The 17,352-nt window shown below is 38.5% G+C and overlaps 2 protein-coding genes across 2 annotated transcripts in view; both read right to left on the bottom strand.

Moving 5' to 3' along the window:
• The window catches only part of sardh (sarcosine dehydrogenase), a 29,101-nt gene extending 26,593 nt beyond the window's left edge, over positions 1-2,508 (bottom strand). Inside the window, exons 1-3 of the mRNA XM_014993867.2 lie at positions 2,060-2,508; positions 399-588; positions 29-165 (exon numbers count right to left, since the gene is read on the bottom strand). Coding sequence (XP_014849353.2) covers positions 29-165; positions 399-583 — 322 coding nt within the window. The 5' untranslated portion in view covers positions 584-588; positions 2,060-2,508. The remainder of the gene's footprint in view (positions 1-28; positions 166-398; positions 589-2,059) is intronic.
• Positions 2,509-5,276: 2,768 nt separating this feature from the next.
• Positions 5,277-16,577, bottom strand: cercam (cerebral endothelial cell adhesion molecule). Its single transcript, XM_014993873.2, has 12 exons — positions 16,221-16,577; positions 14,549-14,659; positions 11,988-12,105; positions 11,703-11,837; positions 11,388-11,592; positions 10,689-10,808; positions 10,472-10,548; positions 10,099-10,205; positions 9,701-9,833; positions 8,832-8,959; positions 8,136-8,339; positions 5,277-6,763 (listed from the first exon to the last, which is right to left on the bottom strand). The coding sequence occupies exons 1-12, from the start codon at positions 16,421-16,423 to the stop codon at positions 6,529-6,531; spliced, it is 1,776 nt and encodes a 591-aa protein (XP_014849359.2). The 5' UTR covers positions 16,424-16,577; the 3' UTR covers positions 5,277-6,528.
• Positions 16,578-17,352: the final 775 nt, after the last annotated feature.

Here is a 17,352-nt window from a genome sequence, read left to right as displayed (position 1 = left end):
CATTTTTTATTAATTCTGTTGTAGTTACCGGCCGTATGCCAGGTGGTGCCAGCAGTCAGTCTGTCTCGCTCCAGCAGAGCTACGTTGGTCATCCCCATTTTGGCCAGATGATAGACGGTCTGACAGCCGATGCTACCTCCTCCGATCACCACCACATCAGCTGACCTGAGGGAACAGGAAGGAACTTTTAAAGCTGGGCTGAAAAAATGCTAAATCTACAGTTTGAGTCTTTAAGAAAAAAAAAAATCAGCCTTGATATTTATTTGTATTAAGACAGAATATCCAGAGCTGAAACAACCTTCATGAATACCTGCTAAACAGAAACACGAAACTAACTTTTCAACTGCAAAATTTACTGGCTGAAGTATCATCTTAACATGTTAAACTCTCTGGCTAACCTTGGTAGAGGCTTAGTGGGTCCTGTGGAGGCTCCTTCCTCCTGTTTGAGTGTCTTCTCATAGGGGACGCTCTTTTCACTGGTGTGTTCAGTGCTGTAAGACCGAGAGCTTGTCCGGCACAGCGGGGCTACGGGGGGACGCGCTGCCGATACGAGGCGCCGGACTGCACGCCCAATGAAGGCCATCACCTCTGTGAACACAACAGACCAGGTTGAAAACCCCAATAAGACATTTTTCTTTACAAAATAAAATATCTTTACAACTAATTTTAGTTCTATCAATTCACAATGGGTCAGTTTCTGCTATGACGGTAAAACAGGGATAACAGTCTGAAAACCCCAAACTGGTTTTGTTATGTCGTACCTATGATTTAAATGACTACTTTTAATAAGATACCAGAGGAAGTTTTCTCATGCTAAATAGAACGCGGATACATACTTTACAATCCATCCCACACATGCTGCTGCATACTGCCAATCAGCTGGCTGAAAGAAAGTTGTAAACTCCATTCCATCCCATTTGGCTTCTTGGAAAAATATCTGATTAAAAAAATAGCATAGTTTGCCTGAATTATTAATTAGCTAATATTAGATAGTTAGTTTTGTGTGGCTTTATGGAGAGAAGACAGCAGAATAATACAGCAACATGAAAAATAAATCAAAAGTAAATACATTTAGCAAGTGTTTACTCCAGATGTTTACATAAGACTTTGTATCAAAAATAACAGTAAAAGTAAAAAACATTATTAGAACAGTATTAAATATATTTCTAACAATATTATGATTTTTTTTCTCATGAGATTCTCATGCTGACTAGAAAATATAGAGAAATGTCTTCCTGCAACTGGATGTTTATAGATTTATGCCTCAATTCAATATTTTACTTAAATAAAATCATCTTATTATAAAAAGTTACATATTGAATTTTGTTTGGTAAAAACGTCGAGGAAAGACCAACCTATCAGGTGTGTTGTAACACCCCAATACATGTCAGAGGCAGCATGAAGCTGCTATCTGAGCTTAATTCCTGTATAGAGAGGTTGAAACCTAAAGTGTGGTCCATTATCACAGCCAGTGATTAAAAGGTGACATACTAACACACGCCGGGTCGGTAATTATCATACAAGATAATTATGAGGTGGCAGACATTAGCAGAGTTCAAATTAATGCAGGACCAGGTGCCTGGAACTGGGCTGCTCCAGTATAAACCCAGCCATCCATCATTAAGGGCACAGAAAGCTAAGAAGTACAACAGTAATATCACAGAAAATAAAAACAACAACAAAAATACATAAACTGTCAGGACACACACACACACACACACACACACACAAGAAAAACTGATTTAAGGAAGCTTATTTGCAAGCTCAATTTAAATGAGTTTAAAAGAACTTTTGCAACAAAGTTTGACCTATATATTTTTTTCACTTTACACTTTCAAATTAAGCGCAAGTTAATGTGTAAGCAAGCGACACAGCATGGAACAACACAGCAGAAGCACTGTGCAGGTAGAGAAGGCTGTGAAACGGGAACGGCATGTTACTAAACGGCAGTAATTGGAGAAACGTGGCAAACAGAGCATGGAGTCCAAACACAACAGCAGCGAGATGCACCGCACTCTAACTTTTTGTTGCAGTCTGGGTTTCCACGTGGAAAACTTACAGTCGAGTCCGAAGGACAGCCCCGGAAAAGAAAACAAAAACAGTCGATGCGAGGAGGGGGGGGGAAATTGGGTAAAAACAAAGGGCTATGTGCAAAAAAAAAAAAGGAGGGAGGCTGGTGGGTAAAAATGGCCGAATAGTTACCAAAAAAAAAAAAAAGCGAAGCGGTACAGAGGTGGTGCAGCGTGGGTTGGAGAGCACCGCTGTCAGATAGCACGATCTGTAGCGGGACAGCAGCTGTAAGTCCCTGCCTTCAGCAATCCCTCCTTCTTCCTTTCACCCTCTCAGACGAGATCAGCCCACTGTGCTGAGCTGACTTCAACTGTTCTGCAGGGAGAGATCAGGGCTGGCACCCTGGAGGCTGCAGGCGAACTGCAATCTTTAACAGAGGCAAACCAACATAGACTTTAACATTATTGATTCATTTTATCGATTCAAATTTATGCAAGTCTGTGGTTATTTGTCATCTTGGAAATACTCATTTTATTACCTATAGAAACATGAAAATATAGTATGTGGAAATATATTTAAAAAAGCAATCATTAATAATAAAGATCTCAGAAGCTGGCAGGGGAATTTGTAAAGCCTTGTCACTTTAATTGACATTTAATTTAATTAATTTCCAGCAGCTAGGTTTCCACGTTTTGTGTGATACACTAACACAATAGTGCATTAATTTAAAACGGAATGAAAAGGTTTGGTTTTGGTATTAAACCCCTTTTACCTCTGATAATCCCAGAAAATCTGCCGCGATCATTTGCCCTCAGAAGTTTGTTGACATATAAGAGTACACACATCTGTAATTTAATATCAGTATTAATGCAAATGCTCTTTGAGGCCTCAGAGGTTTGTCAGATAACATCTGAGAACAAACAGAAAGACCAAGGAACGCAGCAGACAGATCAGGAATAGATTTGTGGTGAAGGTTTTAGCAGGTTTATTTTGTGAACCAACATTCAAAGACGTGAACGTCTTACACAAGCACTTTTCAGTCTATCATCAAATTAGAGAATGGTACATCTCTGAAAACCTAGATGTCCTCTTAAACTTTAGATAAAGGCCACATAGACTGTACAAATGTTTAAAACACAAAATGTCTTCTTGCTTTCCATCCTGTTTAATTTCTATATATGTGTTTTAGTTAGATGTGGGGTGAGCAGCTGCTTATCAAATTCCTTCAGGCACAAAGACTTAATGAAGCAGAAGTAGACTACAGTAAACCCCATTACACATACAGACACAAAGTTATGATCTACAATCCCTGTTTTGAAATGGAAAACCTCTGTAGATACACATTTCTGTATTACTTCACTCATTTTCTGTCCATTTCTAACATTAAAGCACAAACATTCACTGTCAGTGTTCAAACCCAAATGATTAAGTGATAACAAATACGGGCTTTCCTTCTGAGTTTATGGTCTTAATCACAGAAATCCAATCTCCTTGATTCAAAATAAGAAGAACCCGAGGTTAGTTAGTAAAACTATGTTTCCAGCCATGTAAAACAGATGAAGCAGTGTGTGTGTATGCTGGGGCTGAAACAACTTGACTGATGCGTTTTTTTCTATCAAGCACTTAAAACAAATTCTAAATGTATGAAAATAAGTTTGGAAGACAAGAAATGCCGGTTACTTTAGTATGTCCACATTATGAAACCTTATTCCCTGTTGCTGCGGTCTGCCTGTTTTGGCCCCCTGAGTCCACGCCTCCTAACCAGCAGCCAATAGTTGCTGAGTTTAGATTCCCTCCTATGACAGGAGGTTCTGTCTAGTTTGTGCAGCTTTGAACAGGACAGAAGCTGAGTGTAGAAGCTGCTGCTGCCTGTAACCTTATTTTCTCTATAGAGAAAATATTTAAATGTTAATAAGAATATAACATTTTCCTTTTTTTGTAAAAATTGAAAAACCTTATTTTCTCTATAGAGAAAATAAGGTTACAGGTTACGTTTTTAAAAGATTTTCTCTTTTAAAAACGGACACAGAGTTCTGAGCAGCACAGGAACCAATCACTGACATGCATGAAGGGGCATATAGATGTGTGAGATCTGCTTTAAATCCAAATCTAAGAAAGGAAGGAAGCTTCAGCAGTCTTTGAGTTCCTCATGACTAATGTGTATGTTTCTTTTTAAACACAAGTCACAGCTCGATAAGCTTGTGTACTTTTGGCCATGTAAACAAGTCCAGGAGTAAAATTTGTACACTGTGAACCACGCTTCAGTTTGGCTTCTTTCATTCTGATTTCAGATAAATCAAGTCACGAGAACCAGAGAGCTTAACGTGTGTAGAGATCTGATCAGATCATGTGCTTAGTAAGACTCTATTAACTCTTTAGGACTATCACCCTGATTTAAATGTAAGAAAATAGAGTTTTTTCCCCTTTTAAGTAAAATAGATTAGTTGATTTTCATGTTAACATGATGACACTTCAAAAATCAGTAATTTAAATACATGTTTTACTTAAAACTGCTAGAAATGACCAAGTCACCTGACTTCTACCTAAGCAAACATCCATGGCAACGACTAAATATCTCCATACAAAGGACTCACAATCTTCGGCGTTTGAAAACAGCTTGTTGAAGAAGAACGGGTCAAAATTCCAGCTGAGCAATGCGTGTCACTGGTTTCTCCACACAGGAGACATTCTGAAGCTTTCACTACCAAAAAAGGCTTTTTCACAATGTTTTTAATACACTTCTGTACCTGTGTCCAAGACTAATTCGCTTTGTTTTCTTTGTATGTCTGGATAACTTGAGTTGTTGCTGTTGTCTGTTGTGAATTTTATTTTAGTGGACCCTTTGAAATTATTTAAAGTGAGACAAACCTATTAGCACCTGTTCTACCACAGTGCATGTACACACAAGTAGTTCTGGAAACTGAAGACATTTCTAGTAGTTTGGTAGTCAACCGGAGCAGCGAAGTTTTTAACCTCATACAATCATCACTATAACCTCAGCAGACATTATCTTAAACTTTATGACCTGTTTGACAAAATACTCTTTTCAAAATCAGACATTTCTTTAAAAAAAAAAAAAAAAGCCTCAGACAGACTGTAGTCGCAATAATTCAAGAACAAAGCAAGTTACAAAGTTACAAACCCGGTACTTTCTCATAAACTCCAACCACTGCTTCGACTATCTGATACTTGAGAAATGACGCCCTCTTGTGGTAAATCCGAGCCTGTACAGCATGGGAAGCCGAATGAAAACTTCATCAACTACATTATTGTTGAAGTCTTCTTTTATTATTATTTTTATTTGACTGGTTTGTCACTTTAAAATGACAAATGTTCCATACACCCCACATTAAAACATGAAAACAAATAAAAAAATTAAAAAAAAACAGCCAGAAGAATAAGTCTTGATTCATCAGTAAGACACATCATCGATGACTCAATAAATTAAAACACATGCATTAGCAGAAATAATTGAAACAGAAAATAGGTCACTACACATGTTTATGAAAATAAATGTAGAAGTTTAGTCAAACCTCATTTATGTAATTCAAATGGCTCATAACTGCTAATGTAAATGTTTTATGTAGTTCCCTAAACCCATATCAAGGCCTTTTAACGTAAAAAATAAACACTTCTAACCTCAGCAGACATCTGTGTTTTCTGTAAATTAAAAAAAAATAAAAATTAGAAAATCTTGAGTGCCTTAAATTATTCTGATGTTTTATTTAATATAAAATAACAACCGCTATACCTCCTGATCACGTTAAAATTGAACAATTTTTAAGAATATAACATTTTCCTTTTTTTGTAAATATTAAAAAAATACGGTAATCCATGATTTGTTTAGTTTAATTTGCCCATTCAGCTCTGTAAATAAAACAACAGGGAGCCAAATCTATCCAATACTTTACCTTTTTAAGAAATACTTACTAAAAACTATCTGTAGCATTCAGTGTGTGTGAGTATAAGCACAATATCTGATGAATACAGTCTTGAATCACTCATGAGAGTTCTGAACCTTCACATGTCGAAGCTTTGACACTGTTACCGCTGAGGAAACTTTTACCATGTAGAGCTTAGCAGTAGGTGCAGTTCTGTCCGTCAACAGTTCCACTGGAATTAAAAAAGTACCTGGAAAAATCCTCTGACTTCTGGACAGACTTGTGGTCAAGCGCTCTGAGATATACAGTCACCAACAGGCATACATCAAACACACAATTTCTTTTACACCCACCAAAGAAGAAGTAACAATAAAAACTTTAAAAACTCTGAATTGATTGAGGAAATTTGTTGTGCAAGTTTCTGCATAACATTTAAAGCATGCTGCTACAGAGTGAGTCAATAAATAACCCCAAAGATCCTCCATGGAGTACCACACACCCTCTACAACAATAAAAATGGAAAAAGTCCAGCTCTTGGGACAATGAGCATGTCTGCCTCATCAAAGCGACTGAAATGAAGTCTGACATCATTTTGTCCCCTAAGCGTCCGTCTTTCTGACCTCCCACCGTCCCGGCACTAAAGTTCGTCCCTGTAGGAGGCCGACAGCATCTCAGGCGGTGGTGCAGCCCCCTTCAGTGTTTTATGGGAGCCCCTCCAATCAGTCCTTACTGAGTCATCGTCCCACAGCGTGGAGGTCTCTGTGTCACTCACCCACTCAGGATCGCCGGCGTAGTGACATGGCTGTACCAGAAGGGGGCGTGTGCTGAAGGCTTGCAGGTTTCTGTTGAGGAAATGGGACTTGTAGTCCTCACTGTAAATAGAAAAGGAAGTACAGATATTTAAAAAGTTTTTTTTTTTTTTTTGTGATTTCAGCTGTTTATTTATTTTTCTTTTTACCACAAATATTTTCTCTCATATTAATCAAAACTAAATAATAATAAAAAAAGAGATGCTGTGATTCACTCTGATTTTCAGTGTCGTTTAGTTACACTGAGTATGAAGGTCGGACAGAAGGACCAAACGTGGGGTGCAGACGCTGTGTAATCTTAGCGGGGCAGTCAAGCATATCAAATGAGCCTCTCAGAGGTTAGAGACGGAGAACAGAGAAAGTGGGCTGGCTGGGTGCCAGCTTTCCACACAGTATGGAAGTGCATGCATGCACTCCATACTGCCATCTGGTTTACACATTCTGCAGCATGAAACATGTTATTTCTGCAGTCTGATGATACAGGGGGTTTTTTCAGTGAAGAAAAATTTCTTATTGCATGTTAGCAATAAGAAAAGCTAACATGCTAATGTAAAAATAAGATCAAGATTGGGCTGCAGCCTACAAACATGCACATCATTAAAAGAAAAATGTCCCCTAAGTCTAAAGTGAAACATTACTGCAATTATTTCTAAGCTAAAGCCCACTGACGGATAGCCACAGTCTTTACTCCGGCTCTTTAATCTGGAAGTTCCCACACCAAACAAAGCTAAGTATGAAACTCAGGCATGTAAATTAAAGAATGTGTTGGGCAATTATGAGACCCGTTTTTAGATTTTTAAGACTTGGGTAGAGAAAGAATATACAACACTGGAATGTATTGAAGGCGATGAATGTGTGCACATATCCTTTTTTGTTTTCACATTTTACCACATTCCAGGCACAAACATCAATTCATTTTATCTGGATTTTATGGGATAAACCAACAAATTGTAAAACATAATTATGAAATGAGGGGAAATTCATACTTGGAGTCATTTCTTCTGTAAATAAAAGTCTAAAAAGTGTGGCCTTCTTTCCTCTGATACTGCTAAATCAAATCTAGTGCCTTTGGAAAATTAGTTTATAAGTTTTCAGTTTAAACTTAGTTCATATATTGATGCTCTGTAAAGGTCTCAGGCTTGTTGGAGAACATTAGTGAATAAAAAGCATCAGGAACAGATATGGTATGATATTTTATGAAGATAAGTATTCGGTCACACAAATCAACACCACACTTTTTATTTGTAAAACAACCATGCAGAATTTTCCTTTCACACACCAATTATGTGCTCCTTTGTGTTGGTCTGTCACATGAAATCCCAATCAAGCATGTTGAAAAGCTATGAATTGTTTTTCACGTTTCAGTAGAACTGCTGTACTAAAAGTAGTTCCTCCTAAGAGCACATCTAGAAATAAAACAATGTTAAATACTTACTTGGGATGTTTGTCATACATGATGGGGAGGAATTCATCGACAGGGAGCATCTTAGAGAGCGGCTCAGCATTGAGCAGTTTCTGGGCTCCCTGCTGAGAGATGGCGTAGGACAGAGTCCAGTATGAATAGTCGGCCACCACCAGGTTCCGAACGTTCTCCACCGCCACCTCCTTCCCAGGATTCACTTGCTTCCTGCCTAGATATCTGTGGAAAAGGAAAGGGAACGAATTTAGAAAGACTGAAAAAAAAAAGTCAAAATGTGTTTTCTAAAGTTCATTTGATTTAGTTTCTTCTGTTCCTTTTTTTTTCTTGCATATGTTTTACACATGTCTAACCAACATAATATGCACAAAAGAGTTAGTAATGGTTCCTCCTCCCGCTAACAGATGCTTACAGAGAGCTTTGATTCCATGTCTGACGTTTTGCCCAACACACTCGGTATGATTTAAATTGAAACAAGCTGGTTTGGGGTTGCATGAGACAAAGAAATCCAGCAGCAGTAAGACGCACGAGAAGGAATTTACACTGAGAACATTCAGCTGACTTTGAATGGTCAGATAGCTATCTATGAAGAATTATTTTATCCCCTTTTCCCACTGTTTACCACATTTAGACAGCTGAATTTGTTGTGTTACATTAACTCCTCCCATCCCTACGGAGCCCTCCAGGGGACATGGGGAATTTTTTTTCTCTCACATTAAGTCCCAGTCCAGCTCCACCTGCTCCACCTCTTCCATTAGCCTGAGCACTCGTCGCTTGAAGTTTGCCTCGAAGCGAACGTCATCCTCAAAGATCAGGGCTTTATCCATTTGCATGTCCACAACCTACAGAAAAAGAAAATATATATATATGATATATATATGATATATATATATATATATATATATATATATATATATATATATATATATATATCATATATCATTATATATCATTATGAAAATATCTGTAAATAGGTAAAAATTTCCACAAATAATTTGGAGTCATGCCACAGAAAAATCCATGGAAATTGAACAGTGAATAGGTAGAGATCTGCTGTAACGTCAAAAAGAAAGGTAATGTGATTTGCATCTCAAAATAACAAACCACAATCATAGTTTGATTAAATATTAATTTAATCAAGCTATGCTTTTTGCATTTTTGCTTGCTTTATCCATTTTTTATTGATGTAAAAATGTAGTTCACACACCAAAAATTGAAAAAAAAAAAAAATACAGCTTTGGAAGGTGAAATACCTCAGTGCAATGCTACCTGACATACTATTGACTGGCACTTGCAAAGCAGCCAATCGTGGAGCACCATTCATCTTCCTCGGAGATGATTGACAGAACCCCCAAGAGCACAAAGGAAGACTGTCCACACAGTTTTCCCTGCGTGTATTAATGTTGTGTGAACTATTAGAATAGGCAGTTTTAGGTGTTTTGAAGGGCTCTCAAGTATCTGCAAATTTCAAATATTCGTGGGCCGCCATGATCCCCAACTCGCGGGTTCCCCTGTAAACTTTCTAGCGCTCCTCCAGGTTGGGAATGTCCACACCAGATCTTCGTGTGGCTCAGTTCTCTCACCTCCTTCCAGATGTAATAGTGGCTGAGGAAGCAGCCCACCTCTCCTTTGGTCAGCGTGCGTCCAGAGAACGGGTCATAGTAACCCGGCAGCAAGTCGACACCCAGGAACTTAATGTCGCTGCTGTTCAGTGCACTGCAGGAACAAGCAGTGAGAAACAAATATATATTTGCTTTAAAACAAACAAACAAAAAATCCATATTTATCAAACTTTGTCACATTTTCTATTAATGCAGCACCAAAATACACAACTGGATGGTTTTACTACCAGCCATTCAAATGCTGACATTCTCTAATTCTTACTGTTTTGCCTTTGGGATATTTTTTTTTACTTGATGATAAGACACTTAAGGAACTGCATTGATGAATATCTGTCTGGAGACTTTGAGTGTGTGCTTACTTTCCGTCTATAGCATCTACCACTTTGACGTCAACCTCCAGCTCGTTCAGGGAGTACAGCATCCTGTCTCTGCGGTCAGGCCGGCGTCGCAGGTTAATCAGATAGATCTGCAGACAGACCAAAGCTAACGCACGCGCTGCGGAATAACTAAAAGCTTTCAAACTTTGTGCATCTAAAGACATCTTCTCAGGAACTGCAAGATTAAATTAGGTTAGAATTCACTTTCCTTCATGCTCTTATCATAGCATCATTATTATTATTTTTTTCTTTTGGCAGTAAAAGCCACAAATAAATTAGGTTTACAAATATTTTGCTCTGAACAGAAAAAATAAAAATAAAAATAAAAAAAAACCTCAAACCATAAAAATCTCACCTCATCAAACCCCACCAGGTCTCTCTGCTTCGGGAACATGTGAACGTATCGAGAAGGATACATGGCGGGCCCATCAACTTCCAAACAGAGACCAGATTTGAGTTTGAAGAGGAAATGCAAGAGAAACAACAGGAATCATGCAAATGTGTCTGACAAGACAAAGGTTTCGGTGATGTAAAGCACTTGTCAGATAACAGTCTGATGCTCGGTTTCTTACTCAGTGACTCCAGCTGGACGTGGACAAAGTTGAGACGATCGTCCTCCAGCGTGAAATGAGGTTTGCCGGGAACATTTAGGTAGCCATAGCGCTCCTTGTTGCACACGTACATCTGGACCTCTACACAAGCAAAAATGAACACTCAGAGAGTTTTTTTTTTAATGGCTTATAATCTTTCATCTTCTGTGGAAGAGTATTTACATTATATGTGGGGAAAGTGTTTAGCAATTTGAGCTTGTTTGAAAAGAACTGTCTTTTCCCCTAAGCCCTGATTTCCTCCTGAGGTGTTTGTTGGGGAATTTGTTTCAACCACAGCACCGAGGTGCAGAAATGTTGCTGCATTTTATAGAAATAGCCCAGAATAACAGCCCAGTCTTCATCCGATCATTTCATCTTTTGTCATGGAAACATCGGATCCCCACATAAGCATGAAATATTCGTTTTGCCGCTTCATTTCTTTGGCTGCTTCCTTTTCTTTGGAACATTTAAACATAAACAGCAGCATCTTCTGGAAAGTTTACCTCATGGGGAAACATCTCTAACTCAATTTATCTTTTGAAACTTGGTGGCAAAATGCTGTAGTTCTTTAATTGAACTTCTAAGCATCTAGAGCGGTTTCTGCTTTCACCATTTACAGAATATAACTCTGTCCTTATAAGAAGCCAGGACAAACATTTCATCTGTTCTGAGGTGACAAACCTGCAGCACGACAAGAAAAGGCAAATACGATGATGTCATCATAGGGCCATGAGTAGTCTTCATGAGGAGGGTAGAAAGCCAGTTTCTTCATGCCTTCCTTCCTCAGATCCAGCAACAGGGTGCTGTGGACCATCGGCACGGGGTAGCAGCCGTGTCTGTGGCGGTAACGTGTCGGGAAGTATTCCGCCGTTCGTCGATAATAACCCTAAGAGAAACAAATAACTACACTGAAAATGAGCATCAAACATGACTGTTTTCAGGTTATGCACCCACTGTGAGAGAGACGTCTTCATTTTTTTCTCAGCGTTTCCTCACCTGCGGCGTGATACCGCACCAAAAGTTGGAGTACGCTCCCGGGGAGTCTAACATGGGAGCGATGACTGACTTGTTCTCAGCGATCATCAGGTTGAGGGTTTCTGGGTTGGTGAGGATGTTGTCTGTGTCAGCATACTGACCAACAGGAACCACAGAAAACAAAGAAGACAGCGGCAAATTAAATTAACTCTAAATGCGTGAAGAATCAGCCGCAAAGAAACATAAACGCAGCAAAGCGAATCAAGAGATGTCAATATTGTAAAGGGATATGATTAAATAAAATACCAATATGTAGTCAGCCCAGCGTTTTCTGGCAAAGTTGAGAGCTGCCTGCTTCAGTTTCATCACATACTCGTATCTGCTGTTGGGCCAGTGCTTTGGACCAAACTCCCCTGCATATGACCTAGAAAAGAGACAGATGTCATCCCTGGACATATTTCTGTTTTGGAATTTTATGGAACTGTTAGCATAGCGATCCACAAGCTGGAAACGATTACATTTTATAGCAAAAATTGGTTCCTCCTTCTTAAAACAAAATAAAAAAAATAAAAAAAAGTGGGTCTCAGAGGACGATGTGCTCTCGGAGAGCCCTTCCGGTCTATAACTGAGTTAAACTGAGTGATCCTGATAGCTACATGCATTTCCAATACAAATCCAATCTTACAAGAAGTAAAATGAAACATTGACCTTTAACAACTCACTTTCTATTACAATTTCTAAATTGGAAAAAAAAAATGAAGTAAAACTGAAGGTCACATTTTCCTCATATTCAGAGTCAAAAAGGGTCTGAATAACATAAGAAATTGAGTCTCGTATGATAGCTTTTGTGGGGAAAAAATGACTAATTTTTAAGATGCATAGATTGTATTTCATTGAGAATTTTCTCTACACGGTACAAATTATATCTGGCTATATATCTATTAGACAGTTTCAGTTTGAGCAGAAGTTTTTTTGTTTTGTTTTTATTTTCTAAACCATTAACAATCTCCTAGCATCATTCAGGGTGGATATTTGACCACTGAAGCAGAATTGTTGTCATTTGTTTAAGATCAGATTGCGTTCAGTCACTGCCAGGTTCTTAAGCATATTCCATAAACTTTCAAAAACATTTCATTCAGGCTCACTCCAAAGTTTAATTTTAACCTTCCTCCCAAAACCACTCGTGGAGTGTTTTGAAGATCCTTATCCGGTTGGAACTTTCAAGTGTGTCTGACGTTTTAACCATCAGACCCAAATTGTCACCTTGAGACGAAGGAAAATTGGTCAGGATGTTCAGGAACAACCCAGCTCTTGAGGTAATTATGAACTGGAAGATGCTGGAACACCAGTGTCACCATCCAAAGTGAAACAAAGTTTATAACCATAACTATAGGTGCTGACTATGAAAAAAGCCTCCAAAAGCACAAATTCCACTTGAAGGTGTCCACACAAGCCATGCGTCTTCTGGAGAAAAGTTTGATGATAACATGAGCCAAAATGGACTTTTATGGTCACAATGAGAAGGAGTATGTTTATGGGAGTCAATGTGAGGCTTTCGAACCTAAGAACATTTTAGGAAAGCTCAGGCACTGGTGGTGCTGGTGCGCCTCAATAATAACGTAGGCTGACAAAGAACTCTGATACAAATATTGCAGCAATTATCCATGTTTCACTCACTTCATGATGCAAGAAACACGTGGTAACAGATTTGGTATGGCCTTATTCCTGATTGATTTGGCTATTAATTATCTCACCCCTGGATGGCAAATTAATCCTTAAATATTAGAAAATGAACACGTTAGTAGAGGTAACATACCCAGTCCTCACCCTGCTGAACACTGTGAATCCTAAGCGACTGAGCTCAACACACAGGCGCCGTATAGAACAGACGTTTCATTATTTACATGCTGTTTCACAAAATCCCCTTCGCTTCTTCGTGAACGCACATTTGTTTTTCGTTATCCAAGAACCGATGCCAAGACAATAAAAACAACAAAAATTTTGTTAGCAAGATCATTTTCACCTGTTGAAAAACAACGCAAATTAATCTTTTTTCCATTTTTTTTTAAATTGGATAAAGAAATTACCATGACATCCATATTCAGGATGAGTGTATGTAAACTTCTGAACTGCAAGCTGGCGTGTGAATGGATTTTCAAGAGGGTGAAAACCACAGGAGGAACTTTGCCTTATGTTTTGTGTTGAGAATGAAAAAAAAATCATTGATTTTTATCCCTGAGTAAGTCATCCTCCAGGCCAGTTTTACGACCGGATCGTCTCAGTAGGGTTTAGTCAGAACGAGTAACTGAACGCAAGTCTTGTCGTCACTCATTTCCATACAGTTTGCCTCCAAATAATCAGACTTTCTAGATATTTCTTTAAAGTGATTCTGAACAGATATTATTATGTCATTTAGATGATATTTGTTTCAAGAACTGGGCTGAAAATGATTAGAAAAAGCAGATAGATCAAAGAACTTTTTTTTTTTTTAAATATCTTTAACAAGCTTGAGTGAAACTTTCCTGGAGCCGAAACAAAACAAAAAAACGGAAGAACATTTGGTTTCTTGGAAGCTAAATTACTGCATTAAAAGTTGCTGCTCCTTATTATAGAGTTATCTACATAACAGCAGAGTAGAAACATGCAAACAGACTTTTTTTATTATTATTTCTGATGACAGTGCTAACATATAATTCAATCTCAGTGAGAGTGAAAACTTAAGAGGCAGTTTTGAGATGCAAACAACATCTGGTCAGAAATGCCCTCTCCTGCTCTTTTATATACTCACACTAACACTGTGATCTGTGGCTGTCGTGGACCAACGCAGCCCTGCAGGAAGCTTAACATAACGGTAAATGTGGACTTACGTCGGCTGGTCCATTGGTCTCCACTCGACATAATGGTAAAATCTCTGCATGACAGTGAGCCACTCTCTCAGAATGGCTGTGGTGTTGTCCGAGTTGTGATCTGTCGCGGCCCTGAGAGGAGCAGGGAGAAATCAGAGCGGGATGTGGACAGGGCTTTAAGAATGTATGAAGATCAGATCCGCAGTCACATCTGTTGTAAGCTATAAAAATAATTTACTCCACTCCACCACCTCTGGGCGAAGGAGCGGGTCGGAACCATTAATATCGAGGCTCTTTTTTCAGCAGTGTCCCTTAATGAGGGAAATGAATTTATAGCAAAAACCCACCATTATAAATGATTCGCCTAATTGATTTAATTTGGAGAGCTTCTCTGCTGCGATATAACATTTGTGTGACACTTTCCTATGAATTAGAATTTCTCACGCTTTGTTTTTATTGCCAGAAAAATTATTCTCCTGTCTGGTTGTTTTATTTATAAACAGTTTTTACCTTGCTTTCAAAATGTTGGCTTCAAAATATTTGTGAAATTTAAAAATGCAGAGCTAATATCCTTGGCATGTCAGTGTTTTATTTGAAGGCTATCTACATTATGCAAAATATGAACATGAAAACTAAAACTAAACATGGTGTATTTTTAACTCATGTCCATAAAAGTCAAGATAAATATAAAAATGTTAGCTATATAAATATTATAACTGTAATTATCAATATTTCATATAATTTTAGCAGGAGGTGGAAAGAAAACTGTTTCTTCTTTGAATAAAACAAATGGAACAATGTTTTACATTTGTATACTGTATGCTTCTGTCCTAAACTATCCAATTGTTGCGGAGACCGTGTGTTTAGGGTTGTTGTCCTGCTGGAAGGTGAAAGTTTTAAGTCCTTTGCAGCCTCTTAAAAAGTGTTCTTCCAGGATTGTGACTTTAGCATAATCCCATCAAATCTGACAAGCTTCCGTGTTCTTACTGAAGAAAAACCTTGACACAGCATGATGCTGACACCTATTTTATTGTGAAAAATGTGCATTCAAGGTTATATGCAATGTTAAGTTTTCCACCACACTTTTGCATGTGATCTTTCTTCTCATTCTACCCTAGAGGCTCATGAAGTGCTTGGTGGAGTTGTTTATTTAAGAGTGTCAGAGTAAAGTGGGCTGAGTACAAATGCATGCAACACTTTCTAAATGTTTTTGTTTTTTCTTGCTGTAAGACATTTTGAAAAAACATGCTTTCTAGTTCTTCCATTTCAGAATCACGCACTACTTTGTGTTGGTCTGTACATAAAGTCCTAATAAAATCCATTAATATCTGTTGGTGTAGCGTGACAAAACTCCTGCAAAAAACACTTTACTTACAGAAATTCAGCTTTCTGCCAGTAAACCACACCCAAGTTTAGTTACTGATGGTGGGTTTAGATTTTTTTTTTTTAAGAACAGCAACTGAGTCATGGTCAATTATTATTTTAGCCTGCCGAAACAAATCAGAGCAGAGCATTTAAAACTGTCTCCAAACAGCAGGAACTGAATGCAGCCCTGCGCTGGGAGAAAGGCTCAGAGGGGGAACAGGACTGGCTCCTTTCCTCAGCTCATCGAAATGGCTTTGACATTTTGAAGGCGTATAAGAAGCTGATCCCTGACTAAAGAGTCGGGGGGCAGAGCATGCAGGACACCCACCACACAGAGATGCGGTCTTTGGGGTAGTTGAGTCTCTCCAGAGCTCCGAGGTAGTACGGCAGGGAATGCGCTGCGTTCCTGGCTATGATCGCGATCACCACGGTGGGAGGCTGCATCCCGGACTCCTCCGGGAACTTTTCTTCAATAAAGTAACACGCAGCCCGGGAAGTCAGGGCTGCCACGACTAAAACATGAAGTAACATGGTGGAATGTGGTGGAGAGGAAAGTGCCGCTCCGCTTCTGGGGCAGCACGTAGACTCTTGTACGCGTCAGCAGTCCAAGAAAAAGAGGGCTTTCCCAAATGATCAACCACCTACTTCTCCCCATTGCTGGGTGAAGTCATGCAAGCTCAGATTGGGAGAGGACTCGCAACTTCCGCTGTAAGGAAAAATCTAGCAATGCAGTAAAGGCATCGCGATTTGGCCAAGACTAATTTCTTACTCCCGAAAAACAAAAACGTCTTTATACAGATATTAAGAGATATTTGCTCTCAATTTTCTGTAATTTAACTATTTCGACTTATAAATAAATACAAATCTTTTCCTTTTCATCAGTTAATATAGTGTTTTTCTTTTATTTCATTTTATTTTTATTTTTGCAACAAACTGCAGTGTAGTTGTTAACTAAAGTAGCCCGAATAACCCATGTGTTTCCTAATAATTAAAACAGATTGACGTGCAACCGATTTTGGAAACAATTTAACAAAATCACCAGAAGGGGGCGGCTTTGAACCAAAAGAAGCACCTAGTGACGTAAGACGTCAAAGTGAGGGCTTGTTTCTTCAGCTTATTGCTTTCTAATATCATTTTGTTCTACTTCTTTACATTCGCGTGGTTAATTATTTCTGTAAAAAGCACCTAAAGTCAGCCATAAACCTACAATAGCATAACCAAGTTTTACAACAACAATGACAAATATGTTTTAAACACTTACGTCCAGCTCTCCCCAAAGCAAAAACAGCAATTGTATGCAAAAAAGTTGAGTGCGCGCCACAAAGGCCGCGTGGCCCTTTGTGTTAAAGGTGTAATTATGAGGTTAAAGTCGTAGACACTTGAGGTTTTGACATGACCAACTTAGCCATTGTGTAAATTATAGTTATTTTTGTTTAGATTTAGGTTTATTCCAAATAGAG

Source organism: Poecilia mexicana, unplaced genomic scaffold (genome assembly GCF_051168715.1).
Source record: "Poecilia mexicana isolate PSO_F unplaced genomic scaffold, ASM5116871v1 scaffold_12, whole genome shotgun sequence".
NCBI lineage: Eukaryota > Metazoa > Chordata > Actinopteri > Cyprinodontiformes > Poeciliidae > Poecilia > Poecilia mexicana.
Note: the sequence above shows the minus strand (reverse complement) of the source record. Positions and strands in the feature narration are given on the sequence as shown.

Coding starts and splice junctions, on each gene's coding strand:
- cercam (XM_014993873.2), bottom strand. CDS start 16,423: ATGTTACTTCATGTTTTAGTCGTGGCAGCCCTGACTTCCCGGGCTGCG. Junction 10,809..11,387: donor CTTTTCTTGTCGTGCTGCAG/GTTTGTCACCTC, acceptor TTGCTTGTGTAG/AGGTCCAGATGTACGTGTGC. Junction 10,549..10,688: donor CGTCCAGCTGGAGTCACTGA/GTAAGAAACCGA, acceptor TCTGTTTGGAAG/TTGATGGGCCCGCCATGTAT.